General features: G+C 46.9%; 1 protein-coding gene and 1 long non-coding RNA gene across 6 annotated transcripts in view; one reads left to right on the top strand and one right to left on the bottom strand.

The window, feature by feature from the left end:
* Window positions 1–4,968: 4,968 nt before the first annotated feature.
* LOC105290598 lies at window positions 4,969–6,706 on the bottom strand. Its single transcript, XR_895762.2, has 3 exons — window positions 6,565–6,706; window positions 6,269–6,424; window positions 4,969–5,346 (listed from the first exon to the last, which is right to left on the bottom strand). It is a non-coding gene; the product is annotated as an uncharacterized LOC105290598 (long non-coding RNA).
* A 171-nt stretch (window positions 6,707–6,877) lies between these two features.
* AZIN2 (antizyme inhibitor 2) overlaps window positions 6,878–21,923 on the top strand; it is a 28,443-nt gene continuing 13,397 nt past the window's right edge. Inside the window, exons 1-9 of one of the 5 annotated variants that reach the window (XM_011357899.2) lie at window positions 6,878–7,010; window positions 7,104–7,224; window positions 7,909–8,109; window positions 9,646–9,819; window positions 16,862–17,034; window positions 18,001–18,135; window positions 18,921–19,086; window positions 20,323–20,485; window positions 21,677–21,789. In XM_011357899.2, coding sequence (XP_011356201.1) covers window positions 8,005–8,109; window positions 9,646–9,819; window positions 16,862–17,034; window positions 18,001–18,135; window positions 18,921–19,086; window positions 20,323–20,485; window positions 21,677–21,789 — 1,029 coding nt within the window. In that variant the 5' untranslated portion in view covers window positions 6,878–7,010; window positions 7,104–7,224; window positions 7,909–8,004. Of the gene's footprint in view, window positions 7,225–7,908; window positions 9,820–16,632; window positions 16,691–16,821; window positions 17,035–17,055; window positions 17,626–18,000; window positions 18,136–18,920; window positions 19,087–20,322; window positions 20,486–21,676; window positions 21,790–21,923 lie in introns of those variants that run through there. The other 4 variants (XM_023529334.1, XM_023529335.1, XM_023529336.1 and 1 more) reach the window with 4 other exon arrangements.

Consider the following 21,923-nt stretch of genomic DNA (forward strand, 5'->3'; position numbering starts at 1 on the left):
TGCAACTATAAACGATGTATACAATATTTTGATAAACTAAACATGTCTGAAAAACATCTTCTAAGTGCTCCTGGTCCAGATGGCTTTCCCAGGGACCTTCAAGTGCTTTCTGTGACTCAGACTTCTGGGTTCAGTCTCCGAAATGGGAAGATGAGGGGCCTGGAACTCCGTTTAACAGGAACTGGTATCTCCAAAATCTCCACAGCCCAGCAGCTGGACACACAGTGCCCAGGCCCATACTTATGTGCAAAGAGGACTCCGGAAATGCTCTCCTTCTGCCCTGCCCACCCCGTGCTCATGAGTACCTGCAGAAACCACTCAGGTCTCAGAAGCTAATGAGAGCTACTATTTTGGGAACACTTTCTATGTGTCAGGTGATATGCGAAGTGCTCTGTATCTTTTAATTAACTATTTCCAACAACCTTCTGAAGAAGATATTACTAAACCTATTTTACAGTGCAGTAAACGGAGACTCAGAATGTTGAGACAAATTGCTAGGATCATAGAGCTGCCAGAGTGTGGCAGCTTTAGATTTAAATCTGGATTTAAATCCAGATTTGTCTATTTCCCAAACTGAGAGGCAGGCAAGCTGTAACCCCAGACCTGAAAATACTTTTCTCATCTATTCCCTATGAGAACAAACCACACTTTCTGCCATCAGAGAAAAGGCCACAATCTCAATCCAGATTCCCTAGGATAATGATAGAGACTGGAGGATGATATTTGAGTCACTAAGAGTCTCAGAGATCATGGGGGTCATAGAAGAGGAAACCTAGATTCAGAGAAGGAAGTGATTTTTCCAAGGACTACCTGACCACAGTCTCTGCATCTCCGATTGGCCAGTTGACTGGAGGCACATAGATGTTGTATGGTTCCATCAGCAGTGGGGGTAAGGGAGCATCGAGCCTGGAGGTACAGATATGGCTGCCTGGCTCCACTCTTCCTTGGGGTGAATGAACAGTCTTCAAGAGGAGAACATGACTACTACAGCAATTTAGAAAGAGGCCCAGCTTGGGTCAGTCTTGCATGACTCAGTGCTCAGCACTTTGGCCTCTACCCTTGTGAAATCCCTTGGGGGAATAGAATGGAATTCCACCACCTACCCCATCGCACTGTGCTGACCCTCTTCCTGAGCCTCCGACCCCTGCTGGGTGATCCTCAGCTCAGGTCCCCAAACCCCCCTGTGGGGCTGCTTCTCCCATTCTGCTCCTAGCAGTATCCCTCTGACCCATTGCTGGATTTTCTCCTCTGGCCCCCTGCAGCCCTGGCTCAGGGTAATAATACTAATAGCCACTACTTACAATATATTTACTAATGTACGTGCCAAGTGCTAGGCAAGAGCTTTTACATGCTTATGAACTCCTTGCATCAATTCTAGGAAGTAGGCACTCTTATTTCACCCATTTTACAGATACATAAAATGAGACTCACACGAGATAAGTAACTTTGCCAAAGTCACACAGCCAGTGAGGATTGCCTCAGGTATTTATATACCCCTGAAGTTTGATCTCTTATTATCTAGAGACAGCATAGCCATTCAGCCTAGGTTGTTTTTTTGTCCCACCCTACCTCCCTGCCAGAGAGGGATGGGGGTGAGAGCCAGATGCCTTCTTTCAAGGGTACACAGCTTTGACCTCTCTGCCAGCTGTACTGCAAGTTTCTTTAGGCCAGGGGGTCTCTAAATCTGGTTCCTGGGCCAGGAGCATTGGTATTACCTGGGAACTTGTCATAAATACATATTTTCAGCTTACTGAATCAGAAACTCTGGAGTAGGGCCCAGAAATCTGTGTTTTAACTAGCTTTCCAGGTAATTCTGATGCCCACTCATCTGAGAACCACTGGAGAATACAGAAGAGTCAACAGCCCTTTCCATGCCATTCCCAGGTGATTCTGGATGCAGCATCTGGAGAAAGTGAGAATTTTCAACTGAGTATTTTTTTCTTATTTGGTGGTGGTGGTTGTATTCCCATCACATTTGTCAGAATGACTCAGGTCTGGGTTGAAAGAAAGTGAAGTCTTTAATTGTTGCATGCTATTATTTTTTCAGATTTGTGTTCAGCCTAGAAGAGAGTGAAAATAAACATCAAGAAATCCAAAGTACCCAATTCAGCATCTTAGCATTTTGTCTGTCTAGGGAAAGGCTGTGATTCTAATCCCACATTCAGTCAACACACTTGAGTTTTACCTCCTTGTTACCAGGTCCTGGGCTGGGTTCTGAGACACAGACCTGGCCTCTGTGCCAGGGAACAGAGATACCTCACTAATAACTAAAATTTGGAGTTCCAAGCTTTGAGGTTCAGGATCTGCTCTAACATGACCCTGGCCTTTCAAGTTCCTCACCGCTGCACAACCCCGAATTTGAGTTCAGGCTCTGCCACTTGCCAGCTGTGTAATACTGGGTAAATCACTTGGCTTCTCTGGTCCTCAGATTCCTCCATTGTGAAATGAAAGTAATAATTCCCACCTTGCAGGCTTGTTGTCAGGATGGAGGAAACGTGTGTAGTACAGAGGTGACACTCACTAGCTGTGTGACCTTGAGCAGGTTAGCCTCTCTAGCTTGTTTCCCTCCCCCATAATACTAATAGCACCAAACTCATAGGGTTGTGAGATTAAAGGTTATATAACTCTGACAACAAGGCTACATGATAGTAAGTTCTCTGGCAATATTTGTAGCTATAATTATTATTAAACACATAATACAATGCCTGGAGCATAGTAGATGCTCAACAAACTGTGGCTACTGTTATTATTAGTCTCTACCTTTAACTTGAAGACAGCTCTGACCTTACAATGCCTAAGACTGCTTTTAGCTTCTGGTTTCTGATTACTTCATGGTCTCCATCTCCGAGGCATTCAGGGACTTTGCAGTGCTGACTTCAGGTTGATGCTCTTTATGCCTGTTCATCTTGTATTTGAATCTGAGTTCCAGGCTCTCTCAGGTCTCCTGCTATTCGCTCTTTGCCTGGTCTCAGCATTCTTTGTTCTGGTTTCATGCCCCAGAACAGGGCCCATCTCACAAGCATAAAATCAGTCAGACCAGAGTTAAGTCTCAGCTCTGTTGCTCACTAGCTGTCTCACCTTAGACAAAAGATTTAACTCCAATTTTCTCATCTGTAAAGTGGGGCTAATAAGGCCTGTCAGTGTTGTCTAAAGATTAAATGCAATCATGTGTTTGTAAACATTTAGCATGGTGTCTGTCACACAATAGGTAATAAATGTTTATTTACTTCTCTGTCCACCTTGCCCTATGGAGTAAATGCTGTAATTATTCTGAACTGGCATACTGATCTGTAAAAGGGGGAAATCACCTTTTCTACTGTGTGAGATACTGTCAGTCTCTATGCAATTCCCAGTCTCTTTTTCTTCTTTAGTATTTTGATTTTATTGGAGGTTGGAGATAGCAAAAATGTACCCAGCTAGAAACTACATCTTCCCGCCTCCTTCGAAGCTAGGTAGCACCATGTATCTGTTTTCACCAAGGATATGAAAGAAAGCGTTGGATGATGGTATGAGTTGAATTGTGTCCCCCCCAAAATATGATAAAGTCCTAATTCCCAGTACCATAGAATGTGACCTTATTTGGAAATAGGGTCTTTACAGAAGTAATCAAGTTAAAATGAAATAATTTGGGTGGTCCCTAATCCAATATGACTGGAATCCTTATTAAAGGAAATTTGGACACAGACACATACACAGTGAAGATGATATGAAGACACACAGGGAGAAGACAGCCATATGACTGGAGTGATGCATCTACAAGCCAAGGAATGCCAAGGATTATCAACAAACCTCAGAAGCCAGAAGGGGCAAGGAAGGACTCTCCCCTAGAACCATCAAAGAGCATGGCACTGCCAACACCTGGATTTTGGATTTCTGACCTCCAGAACTCTTTTAAGCCATCCAGTTTTTGGTACTCCAGCAGCCCTAAGAAATTAACACAGGTGGAATTGGGGGATGGCCGCTTAAAGGGAGGTTTCCTGCTGCCTGGAATGTGCAGAGTTGGTGTTTAAAATCTTTAATAATCAGTATGGAGATGGGCACTGATCAATCAGAAATGACACTGACCACGAACAATTTGTCTGGTCACACTGTATATACTGGTTAAATTAGCCTTGGAAATGTGGCTGGAGTTCCAGCAGCCATTTTGGACCATGAGGCTAGAAGCTAGGAGCTGAGGATGATAGAGTTGAGAGGAGATGCCTTGGTTCCTGATGATCTTGTGGAGCTGCCACACCAGACTTGGACTGCTTACCTCCAGTGTTATATACTACATACATGGTAGACTAAACCTATGTTTATGGTTCTGTTGTTTTTGGCCTATTTTCCTCAGCCAAACCTAAATTTAACTGACACCGAATCCTATGAAGTATTAGGAATCCTGAATAAAATGATCGACGGGGAAGTATTTTGCAAACTCTCCAACTCTATGCACACACAAGGCATTTTTATTATTGCAGTGTTTCTGACTATAATTATGATTGGTTTAGGAAGAATAGGTTGAAATTGATGGACATGATCCTGGCCAGAGATCAGAAGCTCTTCATCCTACTTCAGCAACATGTTCTCAAGGGCTCTACACAGTATCCATGGAAAACAATGGCATGAGAGACTGGCAGGAGAGGGGCTGCCTACTTTCGGGCTAAATGCCAGCAGGATGACTGGGTGACTTTCGTTGGGCGGGGGCCAGAATGCTCAGCCACTGGTTGGCAGTTAAGCATAAAGGTTAAGAGTCAGGGTAGATGGGTTTAAATCCAGGTTCCACCCTTACTTGCTTTGTGACCCTGGGCAAGTTTCTGAACTTTTCTGAATCTCGGGTTTCTTATTTGTAAAATGGGAACAATTATAGCTCCTGTGACATAGGGTTGTCATGGAGATTCAGTGATATAACATACCCAGTAGGGAAGATTAATCCAGTTTATCTGTATCTAGTCCACTAACCCTTAACAGATCATAAATGGACAGACTAGATTCTGGTTTGTTCCTTCTTACCTTTATTGATTCATTCAGGAAGCATACTGTATGTATCTATTACGTGCCTACTATGTACCAGGTGATGAAAAGAGCTAGTGAGGTAGACTTAGACCATGGCATGACATTCAAATATAGCCAGCTCAAAGAACAGTTAATAAAAAAAGAGTAGAGGTAAAGTTTATTTGGGTGCTCTTTCCCTCTTCTGACTATCATCTTTTCCTGATGGGTCTTTTCAGGGTTTCATCCATGGCTGTCTTGGTCACCTTCATCTCAGTCAGTAGATGCTGCTTCTCAGGAGGACCTCAGTCACTAATTCATACTATGGTGCAAATGACTACAAATCTCTCAAAACATGGACCCCTAAAAGGCTGCCTCCTGAAAGGCTGTTCCTATGCATAGAAAACAAGAAGGTTCCAGGTAGAAATCATTTAGTCTGAATGCTCTCAGTTTATAGGGGGAAATCAAGCCAGGCAGAAGTGACCCTGGTCTAAGCAGGATGACCCAACCAAGGACACCCAGAAGTCACGTGGCCGAGTTGGGTGGGGACTCCATGGTCACTGCTTTACACCATCTGAGTAAGTTATGATTAGGTTGTGCAGGGTGCTCTAGGGAGATCCTGAGGCAGGACTAGAAGGGCCTCTGTCTTTCGAGAAGCCTACAGCTTGACAGAGGATATGAACACATATGTTAGACCAAAAGCCCTTTGGCCCCACTGATTTGAAATGCTGACTTCGTTGTGTACCACATTCTCCAATATGCATGAGACTATTCTAGACTCTTCTTTTCTACCGCCATCTCTTCCTGTAAGTACTACGGTGTTTCAAAGATTATAGCTTTATAAAATACTTTGCTATCTGGTAGAGGAAGTTCTCTTCTTTTTAAAGAACGTCCTAGCTGTTCTCATACGATTACTGTTCCCGATGAAATTCTGAATTAGCTTTTGAGTAACACAGGTATTGAATCCTCATCAGCACTCTTGTTTAGGCCAGTCACTGGGCACTCTGAAGAGCCAGGCGCTCGGTTCCTGCCCTTTAGAGTTCATAAACTCGCTGGGAAGTGTAACCAAACAAGAGGTGTAAAGCGACAACTGGAATCTCACTCTGTGAGTAACCAGAGCCAAAGGAATGAGGAGTCCACACAGACAAAAGTGCTATGAGTTCCATTGTTCCTCCAGGCTAGGAATGTCATGGGAGGCTCAATAGAGGAAGTGACATTATACTGGACTTTGATAAATGAGCAGAGTTTGTCAGGTAAAGTGAAGAAATACGTTGAGTTGGGGAAGTCAGAGAATGCTTACCTTCCCAGAAGGAGACATATTTCATTTGAGAGGTGACAGGAGTTTGCTTCATTCAGAGGGCGGAATGAAGGGAGGGGATTGCCCTGAGCTGGGAAATCCATAAGAAGGCTCTCTGAAAACATTTTAGCTGGGTTTTAAGTTGGATGATCAAAGATGCTGGAAGAGGCAATTAGAAAAGTAATACAAAGAGATGACCTTTGACCTGGACTTCGAGGGAGGAGTGAGCAGTTCACCACAGGAGCGGAGGTCGTCACAGAAAAGGCTTCCCGGAGGAAATAGAAAACCTCCTGGCTTACCGCCCATTCTCTTAAGATCTCAGATCCAGGATCTAAGCGTCCTACCGCATAGACGCCCGGGATTCTGAGGTGGCAGCCTGGCAGTTCCGGCGTGGAGTAGCGGTGGACCAGGACTCAGCCTGGAGGACTGAGGCTCAGGTTTGCTGAGACGCCCAGCAGAGCTGAATGCTTTATGTCAGAATCGACCAATGGGATGGCGGCACCCGGTTGCCAGGGCTACGGGGTCGACGAGGGAGGCGGGGCCTAAGTACCGGGGGCGGAGTCGGGGCGGGGCTTATATAAGCGGGCGGCGGCAGGAAGGCGGGGCGTGGGGGTCGGTGGCTGCTGGGCGGGCGGGGCGCAGGCCGCGGGGCCCGAGCCGGGGGAGCGAGCGAGCGGAGGCGCCGAGGATCCGATTCACTCGCTGGGGAAATCTATGGGCCGAAGCCGTGTAAATGCGTTTTAAGGCGAGTGCTGGGAGTGGCTCCGGGAGCCTCAGGGTACGGGCGCCTTCGGCTCCCGTGCTGACCTGCTCCTGGCCCCCTCCTGCCTCCTTTCAGCAGGGGCCTCGGCTCCGCAACTGCCACTCCTCCTCGGGGTGTTGCACAAGTTTCGAGGTCACCGGCGACCCCCCCTAGCAGCGCGCCTGGCACTGGCCCCCGCGAAGGAAGACGGGGCTTGGTAAGGGTGTTGGGGGTGGGGGCGGCGGAGGCAGCACTTCGGCCCTACACTGGGGAAGGCTCACCCGGACTTAACCTCAGCCTTCGGTTCTCGCCCGGGAGCCCGCGTGGCGCCCCCATGCACGCTTAGAATTCTAACTCACTAGCACCAGCCAGGCCCCCACTTACAAACGGTGAAACTGAGGCTCCGGGAGGGGACGGGGTGTACCCAAGGTCACGTAGCAGAGAGCGGACTTGAACTTAAGCCCAGCTCTGGGGCCGAGACGCCAGAAGGAGCCATCCGCAGCCTTTTAGGTGGGCGTGGTCAGGACTGGGTGCACCCTGGAAACTTGGCCACTCAAGCTTCTCGGCTTCCCTGCTATCTTGCAACCTTTCTTTCTCTTTTTCCTAAAACCCAAATTTCAGAACTGGAAACTCTAGAACAATTCATCCATTTTACGAGTAGGGAAACAGACTCGGGGAGGCAGTGACAGACAGCTGGGCATATTAATGCCTTATCCCAATCCAGGATTCCTGGTGGTCCCTACCCTTCCCAGTGAACCTAAGCGCCCCAGGCTTGTGCTGGGGGCAGGGTGTGACAGAATTGGGCGTCCTGGTCAGGGGAATTGAGGGGATCAGCGACCAGCCCCCCTCTCCTACACGCGTTCGGCACCCAGGCCAGCGGCCCTCTCTCTCCCCCTGGCAGTGTGTTGCATACTTTCTAAGGCGGCGGCGGCGGCGGCGGCGGCAGCGGCGGCGGCGGCGGAGGCTCCATCCAGCCCATCGGCTCCTCCTCCTAGGCATGGCTGGCTACCTGAGTGAAACGGACTTTGTGATGGTAGAAGAGGGCTTCAGCACCCGAGACCTGCTGGAGGAACTCACTCTGGGGGCCTCAGAGGCCACCACGGTGAGGGGCTGTGAGTGGGGGTGGGTCCCCGATTCTCCGTGCAGGCCCGCTGTCTCCTCTGAAAGGGCCTCTTGGACCCTCATCTTATTCTTTCACTGATTTGGTGCTCAGTCCTTGCTATTTGCAAGACATCCCGAGTTTCCAGTCCTTGCCCCCAAATCTGTCTCTCCTGTTCCCTACCTTGATAATAGTACCACTATCATCTACCTAGCCCTCTAGGTCAGAAACTGAGAGTCCTTGCTTCCCCCACCCCCACCCCACATCTAGGCATCACCAAGCTCTGTGGGTTCAGCCTCCTTAATTACTCTCCAGTGTGTTCCTCCAGAACCTCCCTTTGTAGTTCAGGCTTCATCTCTCTAAAAGCCCCCCAGCCTCCTCCCCGCTTCACCCCACCCCCTCCAACTTTATCAGAGCTCTGCTCAAAATCATAATTCTTTGTCTGTCCCTCACTGCCTTCATAGCCCCATTCCCGGCTTCTCCCATGGTATATATTATACTCCTTCAGAGCTGAACTGCTCTGCTTGTATGTCCTAATGATGCCATGTGCTCTATTATCACTCCTTTGCCTAGAATACCCTTCTCCCAGGCTCTCTCCCTCTTACCTGTTTCTACTCATTCCTTATTACTCACCTTTTCCTGATTGCCCAGGCAGATTTTGTATTTTCTTTCTCCATAGGCTCCCATTTCACTGTGTAGAAACTCCTGTTGAGCATTAATTGAATGGGCTTGATTGTGTAAGGGGTTTGTTCTCTTCTAGACCCAAGTCCCTTTAGGATTAGATCCCTGGTCATCTCTGGTCATCACTGTTCCTTAGCATAATGTCAAATACCAAGTGGGCATTTGTAAAAAAAGAGGTGTTGCATAAAGGGAAACTGAGTCCCAAGGAAAACTTCAGTAATGTGGTCTCACCCATAGCCTCATGCATGTTTGGCCCTCAGCATACCTGTCATGGCCACTTGTCCATAGGCATGGATTGCAGTGGCAGTGGAACTACCTCAAGGCTTCATTGAGAACCAGTATGTGAAAAACAGTGGGCTGTAGGCCATAGCTTTGGCCTTTAAGGAGCTTATCTTTTCCTGGAGAAGACAGATGCAAACCTGGTTCTGATACTTTGGAAGCAAGTGCAAAACGCCGTAGGAGCATTAAAGGCAGAGTTGCCTTCTTGGTTTGGGGCAAGTGATGTTCCACCCGAAACTTGAAGGCAGATTAAGAATTTGCCAGACACAAGTAGGGGAAGGGTATTCTATGCAGAGGGCATGGTGGGAACAGAGGCATGGAGGTGGGAATATAAATGATCCAGTCTGCAGCTGGAGTTTGAACCACAGTGAGGGGAGGGACTGGGGCTGGATCACAGGGCCTGAATGCCAGGTTGGGGAATTTGCCTTCTGCTCTGTGTGCTTGGGGAGCCCTAGGGAATTTGGAGCAGGGTAGCTTCATGGCCAGAGCCATTTGGGGTAGGTATCTGGGAAGACTAGGGATGGCACGCATAAGGAGGGAGTTGGGTGGGGTCTCACATTCACCCTTCTTGTTGTGCAGGGTGAGGTCGCTGCCTTCTTCGTGGCCGACCTCGGTACTGTAGTGAGGAAGCACTTCTGCTTTCTGAAGTGCCTGCCTCGAGTCCGGCCCTTTTACGCTGTCAAGTGCAACAGTAGCCTGGGCGTGCTGAAGGTCCTGGCCGAGCTGGGGCTGGGCTTCAGCTGTGCTAACAAGGTGAGCCCCTGCCCCAACCAGCACACTGACCCTCGCTGCCTACTGAACATGCACATGGCCAGGCTGCTATGGGTGGGCCCTGGGAAGGCAGGAGTGACCTGCAGTTGGCCCATGCCTTCTGGGGAGGGCCACTCGCTTGGAAGGAATTTTAAGGGGTGAGGGAAGGAGTAACAAGCCTGGAATTTCCTAGCCTTGAAGTTTCAAATTGGAACCTTGTGTGTCCCTCGGTGGATGGTTTTTTTTTTTTTTCAAATGGCAGTTTTCAAACTTCTTGGCATAGAGCTATTCATGGTATTCTAATTAAAACAAAACAAAACAAAACAAAAATATCCTCTTATCTTTGGTTTTATTTTCTTTTATTTTTTATAATCTTAATCATGTGTGCCTGTACATTTTCTTAACTAATCCTTTTAGACTTTTGTTATTGTTATCAATTCTAAATTGATTAATGTTGTCTTACTTCCCTCTGTTCTCTTTAGATTTACTTTACTTATTTACTATTTTTTAAAATTATCCATTGAGCTCCTACAAGGTGCTAATCACTGTGCTAGGTGTGGCTGGCAATACAGTTCAAGTAAGACAGACTCTCCTGTTCTTTAGTTGAATGCTTAGCTTATTTATTTTCATCCTGTTTTTACTTGATATAAGCCTTTAAGCTATCAAGTTTCCTCAGAGTACAGCTTTGGATTTATTTATGCACTCAGCAAACATTATGGAGCACCTACTGTGGGGCCAAGCACGATTCTTGGTTGGGATTTAGCAAGTGAACAAAACAAAACAAAAAAGGCTCCTCCTTCACTGGGGCTTGCTTTCTAAAAACAAGTTAAGCAGTGAAAATCTATAGTATTTTAGATGGTAAATGCTGTGGAGAACATTAAGAAAGGGAAGTAAGGAATGTTGGGGGGAGAAGTTTGCATTTTTAGAAAGTTTAGCCAGGGAAAGCTTTGCTGAAATTTGAATATAGACCTGAAGGAAGCAAAGGATCAAACCAGGTGGATAACCAAGGGAAGAGCATTCTAGGCAGAGGGAACAGCAAGTGCAAAAGCCCTGAGGTGGGAGCAAGCCTGGTGGGCTTTGGTTTGTGATATTGTTATTACTGTTATTTTTGTAATGGTTCGTAATGATTGAGGGGAAACCCCTTTGAACCCCCCCTTTAAAATCCCTTTTAAGTCAGTAATATGGCTGTGTGTTGTGAGGAGAGTTCAAGAAAGGATTCCTGGGGGAGAAAGGAGGAGAGCTAGCCTGGGCTGGATGACAGGGCTGGTGGGATTCTAGTGGGAGATAGGTATGCACCAGGATGGGGCAGTCAGAACAAGGAGGCTAACTTTCATCAGAAACAAATGTTAATGTTCTTATTGATAGATGAGTCTCTCCCTTTTGTCAACTGCAAAGCCCCTCTACATTAGCTCTTGCTTTGCATACCTAGTTTCATGCGTGTGTCACATAAAGCCCTGTGAGGGGCATAGGGAGAGAGATTGCCATTTTGCAGTTGAGGAAACTGGAGGCCAACTAACTGCACACATCTCGCTTGTACCAGAGCCTGGCCTTGCCCCTGTACATGCTGGGCCTCTGCTCTGAGCAAGGAAAGGGACACTTTTCCAGCCCTCTGGGTCTAGGGGTGAAGAATAGGACCAAACCCCACAGACTAGAGTCCTCTGCTTCTGGAAACCCAGAGGTGGGCCCCTTGACCCTTTAGCCTCAGGGGATGGCCTTCAAAGGGCAGAGTTGTGGGATATTAGAGCTTTGAAAGTCTTCGAAGTCAGCGTGTGCTTCTGTTGTGCCAAGCACTTTGCCAAGCGTTTTCTGTACAGATCTCATTTTATTTTTGCAATAACACTGTGAGGTAATTACTATTACCATTATTCTGACAATAGTCCTGTGAGGAAGCATTTAACATATAAAGAAAGAAAGCACAGAGGTTGAGTGACTCACTGGAAAGTGGTTGCTTGAGTATGGCGATGGGGTCTGTGATTCTATCGCTGCCTTCTTTTCCAAGGTCTTGGGGATGGGATAGCTGAGCTGGGACTAAGGTGGTGACAGATGCTAACCGTGGGGGCTGGGAGAGGCCAATTACCCCTCCTGGTGGGTGGGATCACACAGACCTTTGCGCGCATTTGCTGAGAGGTGTCTACGGGACGCCCAGCTTTCTTGGAAGTCCAAGGCTGCCCTCTTCTGGTCAGCCATAGTTGGTGGCCACGCTTAGCAAAATGCCTTTGCTGAGGGCTTGGCGTGAGCTGCGGCAGGATGTACAGATTTGCATCACACAGCCTCCGGGGTCAAGGGCACAGGCCACACTTTGCACAGGGCTCTGGTCCATTCAAACTTCCCAAGGCCCTTATGTCATCTTGCCTTCCCTCATCCCTTGCCCTTTCTTGCTGTCTCCCTTAGCATACTTCCATCTTAAAAAGCTTTCCTTAGACACAACATCATCCCTCAACCCATCCCTTATTCCTCATGGCCAAATGGAGTTGTCTGCACTCGTGTGTCTGCACTCACTTGTCACTTTCCCTTAGCACCCACTCCTTACGTCTTTGCTTCCTGACCTCCTCTTACCAACATCCCCAGCGACCTCCAGGATCCAGAGAGCACTTTATCTTAAACCTTCATTTTCAGTTATTTAAATAATACATGGATTTATTCACACACACCCCAAAGTAGGACATCAGCTTTATGTCTCCAGAGATAATCACCATTATGAGTTTGAGTTTGGTGGGTATAGAGTACTTAAAAATATGAATATGATCCATGGGAAATATACAAAATACCTTGTGATTTTTGTAATAAAATATAAAAGATGGTCATGTGGTATATACTGTTTGGCAATAGCTTTCAAGCAGGTTTTAGAACTCTCCATGTTGATGCATTTAGACGTTGCTCGGGACATACCTTGGTCCTTTTATTATCTGGCCTCAAACATATTCAACACAGCAAATTATTTTTTGTGGTGGTAAGAACACTTAACATGAGATCTACCCTCTTAACAAACTTCTGAGTACACAGTATACAGTATTGTTACCTGTCGGCATGACATGTACGTCAGGCCTCTAGAATTTATTCTTGTTTAACTGAAACTTGATACTCACTGAAGAGCAACTTCCTATTTAATGACGTAGTCTTTTGAAAAATACTCAACATTAACAGATGTTCCTACTTTTAAAGACTTTGGAAGTATATCAGATGAAAGTGAATGATGCTCTGTGCCTGCCCCTCCCTTACTGGGTGTCTCTGACAATTGTGACGCCTCCTTCCATATAGACACAAGTTGTAGGACAGGTTTTACTGTGACAGGAATGGCATTATGATCTCTGTATTGTTCTGCCTCTTTTGGAGACATTCTCTCTCCTCACATCTCTACAGGTCCTGGGTGCCAGCTTTTCCTTATCTTCTACTGCTCTCTAAATGAGAGCTTTCCTCTGGATTCCATCTCAGGCTCCCTTATCTTGTAAACTCTCCCTCTGCTTAGGGAATTTCATCTCCTCCATGGCTTTAAATGGCATCAATATGCCACCACCTCCTATGTTGCTATCCAGCCCAGACCTATATCACCAGCTGCTGACTTGATAATAAAACAAGATGCCTGGAACCTAATGTGTTCAAATGCACTCATGACCTTCTCTTTGAGAAGCGTCCTTCAATGTGCTGGGCATGGAGTCCCCTCAGACATCCTCACTCTGCCTCCCCATGTGTAATTCACCACCAAGCTTGCCAGCCCTGCCTCCAGAACACATGTCCCCTGCCCTTTTAGTGCAGCCTCTGTCATCTCTTCCAGGGCATTTGTGACCAGTCTGCCCACAATCTCTTGGGCCCTTCCTCAGGCTGTTGCCACATGGTAGCCAGAGTGATATGCTTTTAGACTTTGCATTTAAAATGCAAATCCAGCCATGTCATGTCCCTTCTTGAAACCCTTCAAGCTGTTTCCCATCATTTGCCGGGTAAAATATGAATCTACACCAGCCTTCTTCGTTTCTCCATTGGCTCTGGCCATCTTCCTCCAACCTTACCCACCACCATTACCACCATGCACTCCCTGCCCAGGCCACTCCACCTGCCTTACCTGGATCAGGCTGAACACCTGGCTTCAGAACCTCTCCAGAGGCACTTCCTTTACCTGATACATTCCTTCCGTTTTGGCTTGGCCGAGGCCTCCTGTGGGGCTCAGCTTAAATTTCTGACCCTTCAAAGGGCTATCCACCCCTACACCCAGTTCTCCCCATCCTGCATTCTCTCTAGTATCCTGTACTCTTTCTTTACGCTCTTATCCATTTGTAATTCTATTACTATTCAGTGTTCATTCGTTCCTGTCTTCTCCATCAGCCTGAAAATGCCACAGGGTCAGAGACCCTGTCTGTTTTACTCACCACTTGTTTTCGTTAGCACCTGTCATAGAGCCTGGTAATTCAAAAGATGCCCAAGAAATATTTGTCAATTCAGGATCGAGGTTGAGTTCTTCTTTACAGTAAGTACTGTTAAGAGCTGTATGCTCAAGTTGGACAGTCCCGGGTTAGAATTCCAGTTGTGCCACTTATAAACTGTGTTTCTTTGGACGCTTAACCTTCCTAAGCCTCTGTTTCCTATATCATAAGATTATTATGAACATTAAATAAGAATATATATAAAATGTTTAATGCCATGGTAGGCATATGGTAATCATAACAATGGTTATATTTTTCCTTTTTTAAAGTTTATTTTAAAATATTAATTGACATATTATATTAGTGTCAGGTGTACAACATAGTGCTTAGACATTTATATACCTTACAAAGTGATCACCATGATAAGTCTAGTACCCATCTGTCACCATGTACAGTTATTACAATATTGTCAACTATGTTCCCTATGCTGTACTTTACATCCACACGACTAATATTACAACTGGCAGTGTGTACTTCTTAATCTCCTTCACCTTTTTCACCCAGTCCCCTAACCCCTTTCCCCTCTGACAACCATCAATTTGTTCTCTATGAGTTTGTTTCTGTTTTGTTTGCTTGTTTATTTTGTTCTTTAGATTTCACATACAAGTGAAATCATATGGTATTCATCTTTCTCTGTCAGACTTATTGCACATAATACCCTTTAGGTTCATTCGTTTTGTCACGAATGGTATAATTTCATTCTTTTTTATAGATGAATAATATTCTTGTATATGTGTGTGTATATCATCTTCTTTGTCCATTCATCTATTGATGGGCACCTAGGTTGCTTCCATACCTTGGCTATTGTAAATAATGCTGCAATGAACATAAGGGTGCACAGATCTTTTTGAATTAGTATTTTCAGTTTCTTCGGATAAATACTCAGAAGTGGGATTGCAGGATCATGTGGTAGTTCTATTTTTAATTTTTTGAGGAACCTCCATACTGTTTTCCATAGCGCCTGCATCAATTTACAACCCACCAACAGTACATGAGGGTTTCTTTTTCTCCACAGCCTCGCCCACACTTGTTATTTCTTGTCTTTTTGATACTAGCCATTCTGATAGGTGTCGTTGTGGTTTTGATTTGCATTGCCCTGATGATTACAACAATGGTTCTTATTTAAATATTTATAATCAAAGCTAAATGACAGGTCCCCAAAGTGTTAGCATTGTTTCTTCCTCTCATGTGGTGAAGCAGGGTACAAAAACACTTTTCATAAACACTTAGACTCAGGGTCTTTGGAAGCAAGCTGTGATGGCAGCAATTCTAGGTCTGGAGTTGGACCTTTGTGTCCCACTCTGCAACTTACTAGTGGACCTCTCCAAACTCAATTTTGTCCTCTGTAAAATGTGGTCAATGAATATTTCATAGGATAGTTATAGGCATCACCTGAGATAATGCACATACATACTTCTTGCTGAAAAGTTGATAAATTAAAACCAGAGCCTTGTTACACACTCAGGATCACTGAAAATGGCCCTATGTCTTCTAGCGTGTTTCAAAAATGGCTTCCCCTCGCCTGCCTTCCCTTAATCATGGAGAGTCAGACCTGAGTTTGAAAGTTGGTTCTGCCACCTACTTGCTATTTGCTACACAGTCTCTCTGAGCATCAGCTTCCTTCTCTGTAGAATGGAGCTAATACTCATGTAATGCCGTTATCATAAGGAGTAAATAAAACAGTTTATCTAAAGTAAGGGTTGGCAAGCTGTGGGTCGTGGGCCTAATCCAGCCCACTGATGATTTTGTAAAGTTTAATTGGATCACAGCCGTGCTCATTCACTCACGCATTGTCTGTGGCTCCTTTGGTGCTACAATGGCAGTGGAGTAGTTGTGACAGAAACTGTATGGCCTACAAAGCCTAAACTATTTACTCTCTGGCCCTCTTTAGAAAAAGTTTGCCAACACCTGATGTGAAGCATCTCATTGAGTGCCTGCTTGTGGTAGGTGCTCGATGACCATGGTTGCTCTCATCATCATCATTATCATTATCTGTATCATTAATGCAGCAATCAGGTGAAGCAGTGTTCTGTAAAGGTGATGAAGAAGAGTCCCTGAGGGGAGAGGGGCTCTCTGGAGTCACCCAGCACAGTGCCATGCATACGGCAGGCCTGCGTCAAAAAAGACTCATGGTTTTGTGAATGTTCTAATACATCAAGTAATAGTCTCTAAATTTAAATCTGCCAGGAAAATGTGTCAGAAGTCTGTTGTTAGGGCCACCAGAAGTCCATATAGTGCCTTTGTGTGAATTAGAAAACGTACCCCTTCCTTAAGACACTTAATTGTTACAATAAATATACTGATTTTGTTAGAACGAGAAGATGCTTTACTGCCAGGAAGTTGTAATAAATATACAAATCTACTATGTATTCTTTGTGAATGGAATCCCCCTGCCCTTTAGGATTATGCAGTGTGCTACCTGCATGGCTGTACGTGGCAGCTCTGCCTGTCAAAGAATGGTGAGCCAGCCTGAGTTCTGATTTTGTATATCTGTTATCTAAAAGTGGGGCTCATTCCTTATGGATCTCTGCATGCATAGCTATGACTTTGCCCCTCATCTGTGCTTCCTTGGCCTCTGTGGGCCCAGCAGGCCCTGCTGCCTCCTCACCACCACCTTTGGGACCCCACAGGCAGAGATGGAGTTGGTCCAGCGTATTGGCGTCCCTGCCAGTAAGATCATCTACGCCAACCCCTGTAAGCAAATTGCACAGATCAAGTATGCTGCCAAGCATGGGGTCCAGCTGCTGAGCTTTGACAACGAGATGGAGCTGGTAAAGGTGGCGAAGAGCCACCCCAGTGCCAAGTAAGCTGAGAGCCGCTCGTGGGGAGGTGGAGGGGGTGGGAGGAGTGGATTCACAACTGAGGACCATGACCTGAACCTGGCCACATCCCAGGCGGTTGGGGCAGGCACTCCTGGACTGGACCCAGGAAGCCAAGGACCGACTAAGACAAAGGCAGAAATAACTGATTACAGCCCAGGCAGAGCAAAGCCCACGGCGTTATGAAGGTCAAAGTCATGGCTGAGAGAACAAGACGGGGTGGTCAGGAAAACTTCACGAAAAAGGTGACGTTTGAGGTGGGCCTTGAGTAGTGAATGGAATTTGGGGAGGGCACAAACAGTGGATCGGATTGAACTGCATAAGCAAACACACGGAGGCTGGAAATAGCATGGGGTGTTTGAGGGATAAGCAGAAATTTGGTGTGGCTGGAACATACCATGTGCGAGGGGTGAGGGAGACAGTGAGTGATGCTGGTCATGGGGCAGGGACCTGATGCAAATGGGCTTTGCAAGGGGTCAGGGCTGGACGATTTGCTCAGACTGAGGCTCTCATGTGGTCACTTGACACCCGGGGCATTCCAGGGAGTGGCCTTGGGGTGAAAGGGAGGCCAAGAGGTGGGCCATTCTGACTCACCCAAAGTAGCTTGCATTTTGCATATTTTACATGATATTGGGGTTCTCAATAAGACTGTGTTTAAAAAATCTTTCTCTTCATACAAAAAAAGTTGGAAAAGTCTGGCTGGTGTAGAGGCTGATCAGGGGAGAACCGGTGAGGTTAGGACCAGGGCAGGGGTCCAGGGATGTTTAGAGGATGGATCGAATAGGATTTAGAGGCTGACTGGCTGGCTGTCCTGGGAGAGGAAGAGGTCGGGGGGGCCTGTGGAGTGTGGCAGCTCTGAGCCATGCACGTTCACACCCTTTGACTCAGAGAAGTGGTTGGGGTGGGGAGGAGGAGTCCACCCAGCGGAGGTGCCCTGTGTGTCTCCTCAGGATGGTTCTGTGCATTGCCACCAATGACTCCCATTCCTTGAGCCACCTCAGCCTCAATTTTGGAGCGTCACTGAAATCCTGCAGACACCTGCTTCAAAATGCCAAGAAGAGCCATGTAGACGTGGTAGGTGTGAGGTGAGTGCCTGGAAGCCCCACCATCCCCACCCATGCTGGGCCCACTGCCTCCTTCCCAACGTTTCATCAGTTCTGTATGAGTCCTCCCCCATGGCCTTCGAGGGGGGCCTGGTCCTGGGCCTGGAATTGTGCTATTTGAGAGTTTCCTCTCTTTGGAAAGAAAGTTTGGAGTGTCCTGCTGCCCCAACCCCACAGCCACCAGGGCTTGTCCCAGAAGTTTCCAGGAAGGATCTGGCTTTGCAGGAGTCTTACCTGCCTGTAGGCCACACCTTTGCCCTGCTTCTCTCCTTGCTGGGATGTGGAGGGAGTAGTAGTGATGACCTAACACCATAGCTTTCCTTCATTCTGTACATAGTACCAGTATGCCAGGCCCTGTGCTAAACGTTTCGTATGCATTATCCCACTGCCTTGTGAAGTCTTATCTCCACTTTACAGACAGGGGAACTAAAGGCCAGACAGGCCACACTGCTGACGGAAGGGCACATCTACGTCTGGCTGACTCTGGGATCCCAGCCTTCACGCCAGAGATGGAGGCATGGCAGGGGCAGAATGGAGGGATGGCAGAGGCACCAAGTGCCAAGGGACCTTAGACCTCGTCTCCTGTCCACTCCTTACTTGCCGCTTGGTCCTTGGGAACACATTTAACCTCTTAGGCTCTCCGTCATTACATCTGTCAGATGGACAGCATGTTTGATGTGCCTGTCCAATGTGCCTTTCCTGGCTGGCACTGAGGTGGTGGCACCTGGGGCCCTGAATGTAAGCCGAGGCTCTTCCTTCCTTCCCAGTTTTCACGTTGGCAGTGGCTGTCCTGACCCTCAGGCCTATGCTCAGTCCATCGCAGACGCCCGGCTTGTGTTTGAAATGGGTGCCGAGCTAGGCCACAGGATGCACATCCTGGACCTGGGTGGCAGCTTCCCTGGAGTGGAAGGGGCCAAAGTGAGATTCGAAGAGGTAACCCTGGGGTCAGAAGTGTCTCATTGTGCTCTGTGGGGGTGGGGGCAGGGCGGGGAGCGTTTTAATGAAGATTGGGAGCCCACTGTGAGTGGGTCTTATGTGCTACATGCTGTGCTTGGTGCTTTACCTGGATCTTATTATTAACCCATGTTACAGCTGAGCAAATGAGGCTCATCAACGTTACATTACTTCCTGAGTGAGCTACAGAGCTGGCTGCACACCCAGCTTCGCCTGACTCTAGCCCATGGACATATTTGAGGTTCAACCAGGCCATATTTGCATATGTCGAAAAGCTCTTTGAGAGTCCAGATATTCCCTGTTCACCTTCAGGTGGGCTGATGAGGAATCAAATGGGTGGGCAAGGAAAGGAAAAGCCAACCTTCTGTCCACTCCCAGTCCATCTGTCTCCTTCCCATCTGTGAGATGAAATCAAGAAAAATGTTATCTCGATCCCCACTGCAACCACTAGGGGTCGCTTCTCCTTAGTAAAAGCTTCGTCCTGGAATATCCACATCTAGGAACTGACCCTAAGAAAATAGTCTGCTATGGGCACAAAGAATTAACCTCAAAGATGAGCACTGCAGTTTTGTTCATCACAGAAGTCAGGTGGACTTCCCTGGTCCATCTAACACTTGGAGATTGGTTAAATTATGGATCATCCTTATGATAAATCATTTACTCACATGGAGAAGTCATTCACAGTCTATTGAGTAAAACAGATTATAAAAACATGTATAAGGCTTATCATGTATATATTGTACAATAAAAATGATTAAAGGAACTACTCCAGAAAGTTAACAATATTAGGTTAATCTGGATGATAGAATTAGGGGTCATTTTGATCTTTTTCCTTTTCATATTTTCTGAAATTTTTTTGTAAAAGAAAATGTGTTACTTAAGAGACTGGCTATTTCTAAAACAGAGTTCTCCATCAGAGCTCTGGGATCTGAGTACCACACTTTTTAAAGTGTTACTTTAAAAGTGTCTCTTCCCACCATGGGACATTTGAGAAAGGGTGATTTACACAGGCACGAGGGGTTTGATCCAGCTCTGTCTCCCGCCTACCTTTTTGGCCAGCTGTCTGCAGTTACCAGCTGGGGCCTTAGCAGCTGCCAAGTCCTTCTTCCTGAAATCAAAGAAGCTTTCAAGAAATAGACTTGAGGCTGTAGTGAGTCTTCAGCATAAACCCCACATTTCAAAAACATAACTGTCCCCCCATCCTCCTACCACCAGATTGCTTCTGTGATCAACTCAGCCTTGGACCTGTACTTCCCAGAGGGCTGTGGCGTGGACATCCTTGCCAAGCTGGGGCGCTACTACGTGACCTCGGCCTTCACCTTGGCAGTCAGCATCACTGCGAAGAAGGAGGTTCTTCTGGACCAGCCTGGCAGGGAGGGTAGGTGCCAGGTGGGCAGTGGAACCCCGTTTTTCCCTGAAGCTAGGGACTGGCTGGCTGAGCAGGGTCTGGTTTTGGGGAGTGGGGGAATCTACAGAATAGATCCTTGCTTTAGAGGAACTTACAATCAAATCTCCTCAACCCCAAGACACTTATTTAGCATCTTCTTTTTCTATGAATGTTCATATTTTATGAAGATTAAGATCAAAATAACCTTAGGGAGCATAGATACTTTATTAACCCCATTGTACAGACAAAATTGAGAGCCTAATACAAGTGAATTGCTTAATGGCCAGTAAGAAGTAAAGCCTGCATTTGACCCCATATTTGTCTCCTCTCCTAAACACAGGCTCTTACTCACTCAATATGTCTCATAATATCATGAAAACAATTAACGACAACATACATTTCTCTAAGCCTACTTTATGATGACAGAACGTATGTATGAAGAGGTTGAATCACCAGCCCAAGGTCACACAGCTGATAAGGGATAGTGCTGGGATTCAAGTTCAGGCTGGGTTGACTCAAGGCGTCTCTGCCCACACTGCCAACGTCAGTGCTCTTTCCTGCCCTTCCAGATAGGTCAGTGCTCCTGGCAGCCCTGTGAGTGAGATGTGTCAGGGACTCTGGTCTTGGGGTTTCGCGCTCTGCTCCAGGACCCTCAGGCAGGCTCTCCTGGGGTCTGTGTGCTCTTCCCCAGAAAGAATTCATATGGAGGGATGGTAGGCTTCAGGTAGAATGTGTGTGTGTGTGCAAGTGTGTATGTGTTGGGATGGCATTCTTCTGGCCTCCTTTATAGATCTGGGGGATAGTTCTATCTAGTCCCACCAGGAGACCTGGCTTCTTGTTCCAGTTCATGCACTGCCCCAGTCTTGTGCCTTTGAGCAAGTGGCTTAATCTCATGTGGTCTTGAGTTTGGGTGGGCTGCTCTTCTGCCTTTGCTGGGGGTGGGCATTGAGGGGCTCAGATGCAGGTAAGGTGTGTGTCCTGGGCAGGGCTGCTCAGTTGCAAGGGCGAGTGTTCCCAATGCTGCAGTGAACTTCACATCACCAGCCCATAGTCAAGGAAGAGGCAGCGCTTTCACTTCAACCACCCATTGTCCCAGTGGAGCCCACCACTGTGCTGGCTCCCCATGCTCCCACCCCCTCACCTTGCTGCTTGTCCTGCCCCTGACCCCTCCCCTCCCTGCAGAGGAGACTGGTTCTGCCCCCAAGACCATGGCATACCACCTGGATGAGGGCGTGTATGGAATCTTCAACTCAGTCCTGTTTGACAACACCTGCCCTGCCCCCGTACTGCAGAAGGTGAGCCTACCCCACGGGGGCCTGTTTTCAATTGTGTGGGTGAGTTTAAACAACACTCTGTGTGTGTTATCTAATTTTTAAAAAGTAAAACATATTCATTGTAGGAAGTAGACAACAAGGATGAAGAAGGTTCT

Source organism: Pteropus vampyrus, unplaced genomic scaffold (assembly GCF_000151845.1).
Source record: "Pteropus vampyrus isolate Shadow unplaced genomic scaffold, Pvam_2.0 Scaffold36, whole genome shotgun sequence".
Taxonomy (NCBI): Eukaryota; Metazoa; Chordata; class Mammalia; order Chiroptera; family Pteropodidae; genus Pteropus; species Pteropus vampyrus.